Source organism: Biomphalaria glabrata, chromosome 11 (genome assembly GCF_947242115.1).
Source record: "Biomphalaria glabrata chromosome 11, xgBioGlab47.1, whole genome shotgun sequence".
In the NCBI taxonomy this organism is placed as follows: domain Eukaryota; kingdom Metazoa; phylum Mollusca; class Gastropoda; family Planorbidae; genus Biomphalaria; species Biomphalaria glabrata.
The window spans coordinates 3,068,827-3,086,353 of NC_074721.1; the positions used below are offsets into that span (position 1 = coordinate 3,068,827).

Here is a 17,527-nt window from a genome sequence, read left to right on the forward strand (position 1 = left end):
TGCACATAAGCACAGCAAAGTGCACAGAAGCACAACAAAGTACACAGAAAGTACACAGAAGTGCAAAGAGGGGCACTGAAGTACAATGAAGTGCACTGAAAACAGGGAGGTGCACAATAAATAGCCAGTGACGAGCATAAAAGTACAGTGACATATACAGAAGTGCTGTGAAGCACACAGAAGCACATAGAAGTACACAAAAGTACATATAAGTGCACGGAGTACATAGAAGCACACATAAGTACTGGGCCCTTCGATAAAAGAAGCGTATGTAATCTTTACTATTAAATATGCGCTTAACTGCCATTCTCGCGGCCCTTTTAGCGGCCCCACCGACCCATTTGGTGTTAAGGAGAATGAGTTTGTATGTGTGGGTGATAAAGGCATCACTTATTGTTAGTCTGGTAGAATGAGGCAAGATAGGTGGCTCTGCCATAGTCTAATATTAAGAGCAGGAGACGACCCAGAGACTGGAAAAAGTTAGGACCTGCTTTTTTTTTTTTTTTAGTGAGTTAGATTTTGTGTTAATTGTTATTCCTATTGGATCTATATCTCAAGTTAAATTTGTCTATAGTGTTTATAAAAGTTATATTGACTATTGTTTTAAAAGGTTTATTTAAGCTTCTATAATTAAAAATACAATACGCCTACATCTGTTTTGATGTACTGGCGATTTGGGACACCAAGCCAACGACCGATTAGCAGCATTGGGCGCCGGCCCTCCGGGGATTTTCTCTAATGCCCATATGGGTAGTGCGCCCCTGCACACAGGTGTAAGGGGGAGCTGGGTTAGTGAGGTAAATGGAGGAACGTACTCAGTATATTCTTTCCCAGCACCAACATGTTAGCTTCTCGCTTTTTTATATGCTTGACTTTAGGTAGTTATTCAGGTGTTCAAGTTGATACATAATCACACAAAATCTTTTTCTTTTCGTACCAGTCACACAGACCTGGGAGAAAGTGTGTTATGTTATGTTTTCTAATCAAGAAAGCGTACGAAATGACTTTCCATAAACTCTATCACTTAGGGAAGACCAGCAGACCTATTCATTGCAGTAGTGGTAGTATATGTGTGGATAAACTGAGGTCAAAGACATGCGCAAACAGCAAGAAGGTCAAAAACCTAAATCGACCGTTGTCAGGGCAGCCATTATTAGTACCCAGTGCTGTCATTTTATATCAAACGTGTCAGACAGACAACGGCTTTGCCTGTGTCCATTGCGACAAATTATAGAGATCAAACCACGAGTAAGTACGAGAACTACTCACTTTTGAAGTCAATGACTTGGGAAAGGTGTGCTAAGTACAATATCATGGAATCTGATGGAATGACAACCAGAACAAAATGTTTACAGCTTATATAGACATTAAATCTTTTGAGTACAGAGACCCAGAAAGACGTCACTACTGGAGCACTTTTTTAGGGCCTGATTTACGCCAGGGCGTACAGTGCAGCTGCTCAAGGACCCGCCCTTAAAACAGCAAGAAAGTAAAGTTCCCCTTTCAGATCTTGCGATCTATCGGGCAGACGATGTTTAGGTCATCTGTTTCTTTGGTTAACGACCAGGGTGTCATGTGGCCAGAACAACGACCAACCGCCTGTACTATGGCCAACTATAATCAGGTACCCATTAGAGTTTAGTCAACTTAGAACGCCCTATAAATCGCGAAATTCAAAATCCCAGTTTTCACCAAGATTCGAACCCAAGATCCCAGGTTCGGAAGCCAAGCGCTTAACCACTCAGCCACCCACCCTAAAAAAAATGAAGGACAAATTTATTAAGTTTATAAAAGCGCATTCGGACAATGCATTAGAAAAACATTCATCAGAATGCTACAGAGATTTTCAAGATAAGTAAACCCCTTAGGGTCACGATTTAAATATTTCACCATCACAAAGGAAATACAAGAGAACTATCTTGGAAACCCGACACAATAACCTTTTTGTTCCCCACAAAGCACCTCAACAGTTCCTAACATTAAATATGTTAATTGATAGCGTAGTGTGATTGTGGAATTGTGCACATGCGTGTTGAGCGTGGAAGATAGAAATCTATTTTTCCGATAAAGCTAGGCTACCCCTGGAAAATTGTCATTCTACCCCCGAATGGTCGTGACCATCAGGCTGAAAAACCCTGGCCTAAGTGAAAGGAAAAAACAGAGCGTCTTGGGCTAGAACTTGGATCGCTCCGCCTAAAGTTATAAAAGGGATCATCGCCAGCGGAGAGGACGCCAATGTTAGGAACTGTTGAGGTGCTCTGTGGGGGGTTGTTAAGTCAGGATGGTGTCTGAGGAAAATTAAAAGGTAAACATTTGACAGTTGATGTATATCGTTGGGAAACGAATTGCTAGCTCGTTGGCTAGACAGGAAAAAAAATCAAGATTGACAGTTATAAGTTTTCAAAGTATAAATAAACCCAATAGGACTAGAAAATCTTGATCTTGAACAGACCATACGTCTTCGGGTTAGGCACTATTCATGAAAAGTAAAAAAAAAAAGCTCCCCTTTCAGACCTTGCGATCTATACGGCAGATGATGTTAAGGTCATTTGTTTCTTTGGCCAACGGTTAACAAGCAGGGTGTCACATCGCCAACACAACGACCAACGGCCTTTACTTTCCCCAAGTCACGTACCCATTACAGTTGGGTGGACCCAAGGGTGCCCTTCAAATCGCGAAATTCAAAATCAGTCTTTACCGAGATTCAAACCCAGGACCAGAGGTTCGGTAGCCAAGCGTTTTACCACTCAGCCACCGCACTACCACGAACACTTTGCGCATAATTCTTCTAAGTCTAGATTTAAAGACCAATCATTAGACTATTATAAAGTCCGATCGATTAATTTATTCGCATTAACCAGGAGTTTTTCTCGTGGGGTGGAGGGGAGAAGGAGTTGGCGGGATACGAATTTTCCTTTTTTTTTAAAATCTAACATTTGGTATTGAGAGTAAAATAATCGTACAGAGGAGGAAATTGTCTTTTTATTTTTTTTTTCCTTCTTGTTATGAATGTACTGATACGCCAATGATAACTCTATAGAGATATTATGATAAAAAAAAGGGGCGGCATCATAATATAAGTGAACTCGGGTTCACGTTAACGTGAAGATATATCCCAGTTAACTTATAAAAAAAGCCATACTGTATTAAATATGCAAGGCTCGTTCTTATTAAGTGCGTAGATTACAGTCTCTTATTGTGCATACATATAGATCTATTAATTGTCAAGAGCGTCCAAAAGAAGTCTTTTGAGTCTAGCGAACAAGAACGAAGCGTAAGACGACACCAGAATGACGCCTCTTCATTTATTTACTTCTCATTATAGCATGTCACACTCTTAACTCTTTGTCTCTTAACTGACAATACCAACGTTGATTCCACCAGAATGTGGTAAATAATTACGGAGAGAAAGAGTTAAAGTAGATGTATTTCATTCTGTACTTGTTAAATAGCCAATATGTCCGACTGCCAGCTAACAAGATGCAATACTGACGTCAATCTCATTTCTGATTAGCTAACCGCGGAGAACCAGTTCCTTGGTTCACCATGGTCTTTTCCAATAGGACAGGCTTAAAACTATTTTTCTTGGTCTATATAACCCACTATGGTAAGTCTTGACTTTTCTTCTACGCTAGTGACTATTTTGAGTTTGAGTGAAGACTTGAGAGGTTCAAATCCTCTCTTTAAAAAGCTCTGGACAGAAAGCCTGCTACTGTGCTTAATGCATGTATGTCAGAACTTGTGGTTTCCCAGTCAGGTCGAAAGTGAGATCAGCAACAGACCGGCCTTAAGTAATTTTAGACCCTAGGCGAAGCAAATAAGGATGCCCTAGGCCAGGGGTTCTCAACCTGTGGATCGCGACCCCTTCGTTGTTGTAGAATAAAATGTTCAACACTTGGAATTATTGTCCATCAAATGCATCGAATGACCATTTGCGGAATCTAACATTTCTATGGTGATGATCTAACCACGCCGTGAAGAAAGTTTAATTAATAATACGCAATTGAATTATAGTCCATGTTATTGAAGGAAATACATTTATTATGGAACAACCCATAAACATGGAATTCGAATAAAAGAACGCGAAGAAAAGAAAAGGACGATTTCGTGAGATATGGTTTTACTTCAATAGTTTAAGCAGGAATACAAATACCCAAATGTGTCATTTGTAATGAAGTTCTCTCTGCAAATGCATGAAGACAAACAAACGTCTGAGCTTGTTGAAAAGGACATTCAGTGTTTTAGTTTCAAAAGCTGATGCAGTAAAATAATCCAGACTTGACTCAGACGGCAAGTACCATAATTACAAGCTTCTTATTTTGGTGGCTCTCAGAATTGCCAGAGCAATTGAAATGTCACACCATTACCAAGGAGTTAATGTCAGCGGCCAAATACATTGCCCAAGTTATGATTGGAGACGAATTCATTAATAAATTTAGTGCAATAACCATATCATATGACACTCTTCACAGGAGAATAGTTGACATGTCTTCTGATATTATCAATCTGGTAAATTACGAAATGTTTACTCCTTTTCCAATGTTTAGCATCCAGCTTGATGAATCCACAGACGTTGCAAATTGTTCACAATTAATCATTTACTTGAGAGATGTACATAATAGCGATTTTAAAGATTAGTTTCTAAGCAGACCTTTTGAAACGACCTCTACAGCACGTGACGTAATTGACAAAGTCGGTTAATTTTAAGAAAAGCAAAATACCTCTTGGAAAAAAATATTTGAGGTGTCTGCTCAGATGTTGCTCTAAGTATGATTGGATGTCGGTCAGGATTTCAATGTTCGGTACAGAAAGAGTCACCATGAGAATTCATCGTAAGTCACTGTATGATTCAAAGACATATATTAGCAACAAAGACACTGCCACAAGCATTACATCAATGCAGCTAAATATGATTTCTCTTCAATGCCAGTTACAGACATCTAGGTCAATTGTTTGCAGTCATTCGGTTCTGAGATTTTTTTAAAACTTCCACCTCCATTTCCAACAATATATCTTTAGGAAACATAATTTTTTTGGCCTAGTTGTTATCAAGTCTACATACAGAAATAAACTATATGCAGAAGAGGAGATTTAATAATCTTGTGAAATAAAAAACGAGATAAACATTCGAATTAACTTTTTGGCGTGTTTGAAAATACTGTCACAGTAATGTTGTAACATTGTAGTTTACCTTATCAAACACTGTACGTTTTTTCCATGCTTAGCTATACCGGGTTATAAGAGTAAGTTCACAGCTATGTATGCAGCATTTGTAATTTAAGAACAAATTTATTTTAAACTAAGTAAAGCTTTTTCTATGCTCAGTTTCAAACAATGAAATTAACATCATGGAAATCAGATATATACACTTGATAGCGATTGTACAACATTAGTTAAATCACACTTACCTAGGCCAATGAACAAAAAAGGTTTTTATGGTTGGGGGTCGCCGCTTAGTGGAAAATCGTATTAGGGGGTCGCAGAGCTAAAAAGGTTGAGAACCGCTGACCTAGGCTAAGTGAATCGAGTGGCCCTAGGCGAAGTGAATAAGGCGGCCTTAAATGAAATAGAAAAAATATTAAGACCGAGAAAATTCGCAATGAATTATAAATTATAAACCTTCCTGTATCTATATCAAATAAGTTAAATTTATATAGCGCCTGTAGAACTAATGTGCTTCATGGACGGCTCATGATCACCAGACTAGAAATAACGTTTCCACATTTCACCGAAAAGAAAGATACAACTCTCTTCTTAAATTTGTAATGTGATTAGTAAATCTAAAGTTAGTACAAAATTCGAGAATGCATCTTAAATACTAGTAGAGACTTAGAGCTAGGATAGTTAACATAGAGTTTTGCTATATTTGAGATTTGATCCATGATTCGCAATTTCATCTTTGACAAAATTAATTTCTTTGAGTCCTGTGCGAGGCCCGCGCCAATCGGAGGCCCTATGCCCTATTAGTTTGCCTATACCTAAGGCCGGCCCTGTCATCAAGTCTGGAGAAGTAAACAAGTCAGGGGCACCGTGAGTCGAAGTTTGGCCTGAGCCGTGCGAAATATAAGGCAAGGGGACAGTGTCTTGACCTAGAATAGCCAATAACTATTAAACTATTGTATTAAAAAAAAAAGAAAACAATAAAAATCTTGTGAATATATGAAAAGAAGCATTTTTACAATTCCTCTATTCAACTTGCAAATTCATCGACAAAACTTGGAACCTGGACATAATTATTAAAAACGGCTGTAACGATTTTCCTAGAAATTTAATAGTTCATGCATTTCTTTGGGAATAGAAATAGTAGCTGATTGGCTACACTATGAAAACTTAAAATAAAATACATTCTAATATTAAATTTGATCTCGAAAATCTGTATCCGTGACTAAAGAGTGAAATATATAAATAGACCTTCAGAAACATTCCAGGACTGGATCTCTAAGCCTCGCCGATCATTATAAGTTGAGTAGATGTATACGTTCGCAACCAGGATTTTGTTTTTCAGGACGAGAGGGGGGGGGGGGATGATAGGGGCGGGGTAAAAAGTGTTCCATTTCTAAAAAATCTTTTATCCATTAGTTACGAAGAGCAAATTCATCGCTTTTACTAAGTATGGTCAGCTGTATAAAAGAACTGTCTTTTAAAAAAAAAAAAAAAAAAAAAAAAAAAATTTAAGTTTTTTGTTTTCATCTCTATATTAATAAATTGATATCGCTCCGACATAATACCCAGGCATTCGTCACACTTCTAATAGTGGATCCATAGTCACATTGTCACTGAAGTAGCTATATAGCGATAAAAAGGTTTTAGGTACGTTAAAGTAAAAAAAAAAAGAGTAAAATCTATCCTTACAAATCTTGCGATCTATAGGGCAGAAGATGTAAAGGTCACATGCGTTTGTGACCCACGGTTAACGAGGGTGTCATGTGGCCAGCACAACGACCAACCGCCTTTACTTTTCCCCAACTAAGTCATTTGAACCCGGGACCCGAACCCGGGACTCACAGTCCTGGAGCCACCTCGCCTCCTTGTTGTCTTTGAATATTTTCTCTTTCATTGAAAATAAAAATCAGACCAGCGAGGAGCCCCCATAATTTTATTAAATGATAAATTTATGCTGCTAAACTTTTCGAAGTGAAAAGGGGAGGACGTAACAGGCTTATTAAAGGTTACGTTACTGCAAGATCGTCGAAATACGCGGCTTCAGTATGCACTACGTTCCCGTTTCAGACCTTGCGATCTATAGGGCTGATAATGTTAAGGTCATCTGTTTCTTTGGCCAACGGTTAACGAGCAGGATGTCATGTGGCCAGCACAATGACCAATCACCTATACTTTTCCCCAGCTTAGCTAAGTAACCATTAGAGTTGGGTGGAATCAGTGAGCCCTGAAAATCCCGAAATTCAAAACCCCATTCTTCACCGAGATTCAAACTCAGGACCTTGGGTTCTGAAGCCAAGCGCTTAACCACTCAGCCACCGCGCCCCCTCTGTATGCACTAAGGACAGAAATTTCAAGAGGCTGTATAGAAAAGCGTTAGGGGGGGGGGATGTGGCCCGCGGTCCGTAGTTTAAGCGTTACCATTGTTAGTGATAATCAAGACACTGATAATTAGATCATATGTTAATAATTAATGATTCAACCTTTTTTTTTTTTGTCTTCAGCCGACTGTGTTTTGACTCGTGAACACTTGTTCCTACTCAACAATGACATGTACCTGACTATAGTTAAAGTAGGAGTCGAACTGAGCGATACCAATGTCTCGTATTGCATATACCAATGCCAGGCCCTCAATGGGGCGTGCAACAGTATTCTCTTCAATACAGACAATAGACAGTGTAGCTTAGGTAATGTATGAATAGTTTATTGCTTTTTTTTGCATTGTGTAATATACATACAGTTAAAGGACAGGGTTATCCTTATCTACAAACCAGATGCTGGGTTGGACTATATTGTCCTGAGTTCTTTAAGTGAGGGGATAGGGAACGGTTGAAAGGTTTTAAATGCAATGAGTAGCTACAGAACTAAATGCACGATGAATGACTGGTATAGTTATGGGAAGTCCTAAAGCTGCAAGTATAAGCCAAACTCTCTATGGCTGCAGTTAGTAGCAACGCTTCCTAAAGCTGCAGTGAGCAGCTATAGCTGCGAGAAATGGCAACACATTCTCTAGCTGCAACAATTGGCAATCTTTTCTATTTCTTCGGTTAGTAGCAACACTTTTATAGGTGTAAGAAGTAGCAACACTTTTATAGGTGTAAGAAGTAGCAACACTTTTATAGGTGTAAGAAGTAGCAACACTTTTATAGGTGTAAGAGGTAGCAACACTTTTATAGGTGTAAGAAGTAGCAACACTTTTATAGGTGCAAGAAGTAGCAACACTTTTATAGGTGTAAGAAGTAGCAACACTTTTATAGGTGTAAGAAGTAGCAACACTTTTATATGTGTAAGACGTAGCAACACTTTTATAGGTGTAAGAGGTAGCAACACTTTTATAGGTGTAAGAAATAGCATCACTTTTATAGGTGTAAGAGGTAGCAACACTTGTATATGTGCAAGAGGTAGCAACACTTTTATAGGTGCAAGACGTAGTAACATTTTTATATGTGCAAGAGGTAGCAACATTTTTATAGGCGTAAGATGTAGCATCACTTTTATATGTGTAAGACGTAGCATCACTTTTATATGTGTAAGAGGTAGCAACACTTTTATATGTGTTATGCTGGGTTGGACTATATTGTCCTGAGTTCTTTAAGTGAGGGGATAGGGAACGGTTGAAAGGTTTTAAATGCAATGAGTAGCTACAGAACTAAATGCACGACGAATGACTGGTATAGTTATGGGAAGTCCTAAAGCTGCAAGTATAAGCCAAACTCTCTATGGCTGCAGTTAGATGCAACGCTTCCTAAAGCTGCAGTGAGCAGCTATAGCTGCGAGAAATGGCAACACATTCTCTAGCTGCAACAATTGGCAATCTTTTCTATTTCTTCGGTTAGTAGCATCACTTTTATATGTGTAAGACGTAGCATCACTTTTATATGTGTAAGAGGTAGCAACACTTTTATATGTGTAAGAGGTAGCAACACTTTTATATGTGTAAGAGGTAGCAACACTTTTATAGGTGTAAGAGGTAGCAACACTTTTATATGTGCAAGAGGTAGCAACACCTTTATATGTGTAAGACGTAGCATCACTTTTATATGTGCAAGAGGTAGCAACACTTTTATAGGTGTAAGACGTAGCAACACTTTTATAGGTGCAAGAGGTAGCAACACTTTTATATGTGTAAGAGGTAGCAACACTTTTATATGTGCAAGAGGTAGCAACACTTTTATATGTGCAAGAGGTAGCAACACTTTTATAGGTGTAAGACGTAGCAACACTTTTATAGGTGCAAGAGGTAGCAACACTTTTATATGTGCAAAAGGTAGCAACACTTTTATATGTGTAAGACGTAGCAACACATTTATAGGTGCAAGAGGTAGCAACACTTTTATATGTGTAAGACGTAGCAACACTTTTATATGTGTAAGAGGTAGCAACACTTTTATAGGTGTAAGACGTAGTAACACGTTTATAACTGCAAGAGGTAGCAACACTTTTATAGGTGCAAGAGGTAGCAACACTTTTATAGGTGTAAGAGGTAGCATCACCTTTATATGTGTAAGACGTAGCAACACTTGTATAGGTGCAAGTGGTAGCAACACTTTTATGGGTGTAAGAGGTAGCAACACTTTTATAGGTGTAAGACGTAGCAACACTTTTATAGGTGCAAGAGGTAGCAACACTTTTATATGTGTAAGACGTAGCAACACTTTTATATGTGTAAGAGGTAGCAACACTTTTATATGTGTAAGACGTAGCAACACTTTTATATGTGTAAGACGTAGCAACACTTTTATATGTGCAAGAGGTAGCAACACTTTATTATTATGTAGAGCTTTGAGCCAGCTAGCCCAAACAAGGTTCCTGTATTCAAAAACAATAATTAAGTTACAGTGATGTACCATTTTATTTTTGAGTTTTGGCAGCTTGTTTAAAACAATAGAGAAGTTAACATTTACATAGTTGCCACAGTTAGCTTCTAATAAGTCCTTTACAGTACTTTTAACTTTAAGGAATAATGGACATTCCAAATACATATGTTTCTCGTTAGGAGCATCTTCAAGATGGCATAATTTACATCCACGGTCATTTGCCCGTTTTTTAAGTTATAAGTTATTTTTATTTTTTTTTAAAGGTGTAAGTTATAAGTTAAGTTATTAAATCTCTCGGGCATCTTTCTGAAACTACATGATGTTGAAATACATCTTCATATACGTTTTTTTATTTTTAATTGCAATTATGATCTATCTGCTTACGCATAATTGATGAAGACACACACAAATAATTAAACAGTTCTTTATAAATGGTTTGCATTTTATATTCGTAAGAGAGATCCAATTATCAAATTCAATTATTATAGCTTTTATATATTATTAAAGCTTTTATATAGCGCTACTTTCATGCTTATAGCATGCTCAGAGCGCTTTTGGTCCAATCTCATTTGTGGACCGGTGGGGTGGGGGGGGGGGGTACCTAGGAGTTGGTTTTCCGTGCTGCCTTTAGGCGCTCAGTAAATGTGTCGAACCTCGAGCCCCCTTCTAGGTAGCCGAGACAAGCCTCTCGACCACGCTTCCCACTAAAATGAATACTTCTTTCTATTTCTGCAAGGTTCAAAAATAGCATCTACAGCTACAGCCAGGGACACCTCCACCTTTATGTTGTACCATGGTAGAGCCTGCAACGAGTCAGCTGGATTTAATACTGTTACAGATGGCACCACAACAGCATGTATCTGGATATCCTCAAGTTCTCTTCGCGCCGACTTGGCTTACAAAGATTGTCAATGTAATGTCAATGTCAAGAACACGTTTTGTCTATGTATAGTCTATGTAAAATCCATGTAACAACTTGGACAAATCTACATCTTTTGTGATAATTTCCGGGTGGAAGGAGAACCGGATTTAGACATGGCAAGGCCCTAAGCAATTTAAGATTTGGAGTCCTCTACAATATTGATATTTCCTTTACTCTTTCTCCAAATGAATATTGAAAATATCCCTATAACAATTTGGGGGGAGGCCCTAGTCTATAATTTATGTTGCCTAGAGGTAAATCCTAAGACTAAGACTGCTTTATTGATCCTTACGGAAAATTGTTGTGATTACAAGGACTCTTTTCTCATATAAAGACAACACAACAGAAAAATACACATGAATACAACAGACAACATAAAGAGTTCATTCAGCGACTACAAACAGGTATCTTGGTGCGTTTCATGTTCTCTGATCAATGAGTGGCGGTGATAGAGTCTGACCGAGTGAGGTACGAACGAGTTTTTGTACCGCTCCGTTCTTGTTTTGATTGACAGCAGTCGCCCACTTCGCGACGACATAGAGTATGGAGCTGGTGGCCGTTGTCTTCCAAGATTTTTTCAATTTTTCTTAGACACTTTTGTTCAAATAGTTCCTTTAAATGTGGTAATGTTGTGAGTGTAATTTTTTATGCTTTTTTAATGATGTTTTCTAGACGTCGCAACAGTTTAGATGAGGCGTTGCCTTGCCAACAAGTTATTCCGTATGTTAGCAGATTTTGTATAGTCGCGCCGTTAAAAGTCTCAAGGATCTTCTTGTTTAGTTTAAAGCTATTGAGTTTGTATAGCAAAAGGGTCGCTGGGCTGTTTTCTTTGTCAGAGTTCCAAGGTGGTCTTCCCATGAAAGCTTGTTGTTGACGATAACGCCTAGATATTTATATGCCTTTACTTGTTCTATAGATGAAGTGTTTATTTGCAGTTCACGTATAAATCCTGAAACGGGTGGAAGAATGGGAATATAGTTTTTGGATCTGAAAGAGATTGAAGTAGATCAAATATCAAATAACACTTTGATGAAGAATAAAGAGGCAGAATAAAGGATAATTTGTCAATAATCACAGGAAAGAAAGCCTCTGTCAGCCGTCTCTTCGAAAATATAATTATCTTACAAACTCAGGGCCGGACTGAAGGGAGGGCAGGAGGGGATACAACCACGGGATTCTCACAAGAAAAGGGCCTCCACAAAAGAAAACAATATTTCGGAATTTCGACATGTCAGAAACTTTTAAATACTTTTTTTTTTACATCATTAACGCTAACAATTTGATTCTGACTTCGGGTGACTAAGTTGTTGTGATATCACGACGTGCGTCCGCTTGTAACATGCTTTGAATATGCAAATACAGCTCCGGATGTACGGCAGTGCCTCTGCCAAGGGCCGTCACCCTCCACAATCTAAAAAGAATACACTTTAAAAAAAAAATATGCATTTTGAAATTAAAAAATTGGAAAGTGAGATTACATTATAATCACACATAGATGTAAGTGTTTTTTTATTTATCAGAAGTAGATCTTCATTAAAACCTTCTAAAAAGTGTAGAGGCCTCCAGAAAAATCGTGCCCTGGGGGCTCAACATACTTAAATCCGGCCTTCACTATTTTAAATAACATAAATGGATTCTTTTTAACAATTTCCCTTTACCTGTATTTATCTTCGCTAAGTGAGAGCGTATCGTCACTGAGCTCATAGAAAGAAAGTCATAACCTGTTTGTAGCTTTTGTTGCCCTAATATCACAACAGTACATTACAAGAAACATCAATTCACACTTTAAAATAAAAAATCTTATCTAATGGACATTTGTCTTTTTTAATTATAGCTTTTATTTACTTTCATGCTTATAGTATGTTCAGAGCGCTTTGGTCCAATCTCATTTGTGGACCAGTCGGGGGACGGGGGAAGGGGGCCTCTGTGGGAATGTTTTCCTTTAGGCCAGGGGTTCTCAGCTTGTGGGTGGCGACACCTTTGGGGGTCGAATGACGATTTGACAGGGGTCGTCTAAGATCATCGAAAATATGAATTGTTTTTGTCTAGTCTTCTATTGCTGTATGTGTGTATGGGGAGGGGGGGGGGTCGCGGCAGAGTGGGGGATTGAAAAAAGGGGTCGCCGGGCTTAAAAGGTTGAGAATCGCTGCTTTAGGCGCCCAGTAAACACAACTCTGCTCGAGTCGGGTGTCAAACATCGAGCCCCCTTCATAGGTAGCCAAGCCAAGCCAAGTGTACTTGGCCTCTCGACCACGCTTCCCAAACAATTAAACCTTTCAATATTGTAGAAATTATTTCCCTTTTTCGATATCAAAGAATTAATTGACTGTTTGGTTCTTTCTTTTTACAATACCTCTATTCCAGTCACTCCTTTATGGAGTAACCTGGGTTGGTTGGCGGACGCTGATCTAAAAAAACGGGCTCTAACGATTTCCCTGTATATTAAACAGTTGATGTATATCGCTGAAAAAAGAATTACTAGCTCGTTGGCCACACAGGGAAAACTCTAGTTTGACCGTTATAATTTTTCAAAGTCAAAAATTAATAAATATAAATTTGGCTTGAGTAGACTTACCTATAAAAAAAAGAACATGGCGTAGTCAGCCCTACTTATTCTATAACAAAGTAAATTTAAAGTTGCTTCAATACAATAGTACTAGGTCTAAATGTCCATTTAATGATAATATCAGTAAATAATCGCAAAAGTGTGAATTCCCTATAGTTTAATTGGTAGATGCATATGTTCATGCATCTGTTAGTGTCGAAATCTTGGGTTCGAAACCCGGTTTGAACCAAATGTTTTTAAAATTATTGATCAGGGAACATGAAATGCACCAAGATACCTGTGTGTAGTCTTTGAATGAACTCTTTATGTTGTCTGTTGTATTTATGTGTATTTTTCTGTTGTGTTGTCTTATATGAGAAAAGAGTCCTTGTAATCACAACAAATTTCCGTAAGGATCAATAAAGCAGTCTTAGTCTTAGTCTTAAGGTATTGTATTTTTAGAAAATGTAATTTTTAATGTTTTTCTTGTATTGGTTCATGTTTTGTTAGGTACAATAAATAATTACGGAAAGTTAAGTTTTAACTTGATCCGATAATGGGTGTGGGAGAAATACCGTTTCAACATTTTTACCAAATAGACAAAACAGATGCAGAGAAAGATAACGTGAGGTGATATAAACTTTGCAATCAGCTTTATACTTCAATATGGTGTAAACTAGTTCCTGTACTTTCGAATATCCACCTTACTTTGCAGACAAGAAGTCTCATCTGTTTGCCCCGAGAAGTTTGGACAAGTTTAATTTGCTCGGTCACGTGATGTTGAGCTACAATGACGATGTGTTCGTTGGTTTGGATGACTCCGAGGAGGAAGGCGTCTTCAGGCTTGCAGACGACGGATCGAAATTAAACCCAGATCTTATTCCTTTAATGTTTACCAAAGGTATGTACATGCAAAAAGACTACGAAGAATAGCGATAAGTCTGACTAAGCTTTGACTATACAATTTATAATAGTTTACAGTGTAGGGGTTTGGTTTAGTTTAGAGAGTATATTAGTTTGTACGTAAATATGGTTCCTTTTTAATTAGCGACAGTAGAAGTAATGACATGATAATGACCGCTATAAAAGTGGTACACAAAATAGTAGTGTGGCGCGGTGGATGAGTGGCTACCGGGACTGTGGTGTCAGCCCCTTTGTGGAACTGTGTGGCGGACTTTTTGGACTGGGTTGCTGGCTTTTGTTCCATCCCCACCTCGAGTGAGAAAAAAAAAACCAAAAGCTCACCCATAGTATCCACCGCGTCCTCTGTGTGATTTTAGCTGATGTTATTACCTCGTTATTTTCTATCAAGAAGCTTGAAACTATCAACTTCTTGTCAATACAGTATGTCGCTAAAGAGAAATTCCCAGTCTTGCTAGCGAAAGAAGAACAGGATGCAAGATGGGTAGAGCACTTTAAAGAGACCCTTAACCAACCGTCTCCAGACCTGGTTTACACATTCGAGGACCCTTCTCCGGACAATGATATCAAGGTCAAGACAGACCCAATAACTACAGAGGTTACCATGGCCATTGCAGTGCTTAAGAACAACAAAGCACCAGGCCTCGACATGGTGTCAGCAGAAATGCTAAAACATGGGGGACAGTGCATTGTTAACAGAATGACTGATCTCTTAAATCTCTGTTGGCGAACTTCTAAAGTCTCTGAGGACTGGCAAAAAATAGTGATTGTAAAGCTTCCAAAAAAGGGCAACTTGGCAGACTGCAACAACTGGAGGGGCATTACTCTCCTCTCTGTCCCGGGCAAAGTTTTGAGCACTGTTTTGTTGAGACGGCTTCAACGGTCTGTAGATGAGAAGCTCAGAGAAGAGCAAGCAGGCTTTCGAATAGGCAGATCATATGCAGAGCAAATCTTCGTTCTACGAAATATCATAGAACAAAGTCTTGAGTACCAACAACGGCTAGCGATCAGTTTCGTAGACTTTAAGAAGACGTTTGATAGTGTCCACCGAGAATCACTATGGAAAATAGTTAGAGAATACGGCATCCCAGAAAAATTCGTCCAGATCCTACGACATCTTTACAGTCAGTGTAGTTGCTGCATTAAAACACAAGAAGGAACAACCGAGTTTTTTAGCATCGAGACAGGGGTGAGACAGGGGTGCATCTTATCTCCCTTCCTTTTCCTCCTAGCCATCGACTACTTAATGAGGAGAGCAATGAACCAGACTGCCTTTGGTATTCCATGGCGTGAACAAAACTGAATGACAGACGTATACTTTGCACCAGACTATACATACTGTCACGGATGAATGTGTGTATGTATGTATAATCTATTTTTACAATCTGCGCGAATGAACGGAAGTGTGTTGGTTGTTAGACAGAGACCAGCGTGTGTGATATGCAGTAAAGCTGATTAAAGTTTATGTGTTTGATCTAGTGGTTTCATTGTTTTATTTCGTTAACTAGAACTGAACCAGGGACACCTAGACGTATTGAGACCTAAGGTAGATTCTATTGAGTTATAATTATAAATAGAATAGGAAAGCTGTGACACATACATAGCCTACATGTATACATACATACATACAAGAATTGCTCGCTTAAGAGTATAGGATTACTTTAGCAACCATATTACACAGAAACTAATGACATGACAGTTAGCTCAGTGGTAAAAAAAAAAAATCCCTTTCAGACCTTGTCACCTATAGAGCAGATGTAAAGGTCATATGAATCTATGACCGACGGTTAGCAAGGGTGTGAGACCGACCACCTTTACTTTCCTAATAAGGATCAATAAAGCAGTCTTAGTCTTAGTCTTAGTCCTAGTCTTAGTCTTAGTCTTAGTCTTAGTCTCAGTCTTAGTCTTAGTCTTAGTCTTAGTCCTTAGTCTTAGTCTTAGTCCTTGTCTTAGTCTTAGTCTTAGTCTTAGTCTTAGTCTTTGTCTCAGTCTCAGTCTCAGTCTTAGTCTTAGTCTTAGTCTTAGTCCTTAGTCTTAGTCTTAGTCCTTAGTCTTAGTCTTAGTCTTTAGTCTTAGTCTTAGTCTTAGTCTCAGTCTCAGTCTTAGTCTTAGTCTTAGTCTTTAGTCTTAGTCTCAGTCTTAGTCTTAGTCTTAGTCTTTAGTCTTAGTCTCAGTCTTAGTCTTAGTCTTAGTCTTTAGTCTTAGTCTTAGTCTTAGTCTCAGTCTCAGTCTTAGTCTTAGTCTCAATCTTAGTCTTAGTCTTAGTCTTTAGTCTTAGTCTTAGTCTCAGTCTCAGTCTTAGTCTTAGTCTTAGTCTTAGTCTCAATCTTAGTCTTAGTCTTAGTCTTTAGTCTTAGTCTTAGTCTCAGTCTTAGTCTTAGTCTTAGTCTCAATCTTAGTCTTAGTCTTAGTCTCAATCTTAGTCTTAGTCTTAGTCTCAATCTTAGTCTTAGTCTCAGTCTTAGTCTTAGTCTTAGTCTCAATCTTAGTCTTAGTCTTAGTCTCAATCTTAGTCTTAGTCTCAGTCTTAGTCTAACTTTTGATCATAATTCTCACGTTCTTTCTGCCCCACGATTTAAGGTCAGCCTGACAATTACTTCAATGAGGACTTTGTCTTCTATTACTCTGCCAGCAGGCGACTCAATGATGTGAAGGCCGACATAATCTCCAGATACGTTTGTGAAATATACATATTTATATAACATTTTTCAAAGGAAAGATTATCTTTGTAAAGTCTCTTGTTTGTTTTTTTTTCTTCTGAAAAATATCATTAGTTTAACAGAGAAGTAATAAATAAAACAGTAATAACATTTGGTTGTTTGATCTTGGGCTCTCTGTGACATACCACTTCTGGTCCTGACGAGAAGTAGTCTACCACAAAGTCTCTTGTATTGATTCTATTGTTCTTAAGCTCTTTTTTAATGGTTAATATCGTAGAGAACATTTTTTTTCATATAACTGTAAAATCCCTGTCTGGACTGTTCTGGAGATAATTCCAGTACACATACAATGGGGCTAAAGGTGGCATTTAAAAAACTTGTTATGAAAATTATATGCTGCATCGGTTGTCGTTCTTGCGTTTACATGTGCTTGTAACTCGTCCGTGAGAATGTGTTCACGAAATGTGTGTTGTGTAGTCATTTAGTGTATTAATCTTTCTCT

At 38.3% G+C, this 17,527-nt stretch overlaps 1 protein-coding gene across 1 annotated transcript; it reads left to right on the forward strand.

The window, feature by feature from the left end:
- Positions 1–3,400: 3,400 nt before the first annotated feature.
- On the forward strand, positions 3,401–17,229 carry LOC106051628 (uncharacterized). The gene is made up of 5 exons (XM_013206831.2): positions 3,401–3,607; positions 7,665–7,847; positions 10,714–10,890; positions 14,160–14,345; positions 16,946–17,229. Exons 1-5 carry the CDS (start codon positions 3,547–3,549, stop codon positions 17,065–17,067), a joined length of 729 nt encoding a protein of 242 aa, XP_013062285.2. The 5' UTR covers positions 3,401–3,546; the 3' UTR covers positions 17,068–17,229.
- The last annotated feature ends 298 nt before the right edge of the window (positions 17,230–17,527 follow it).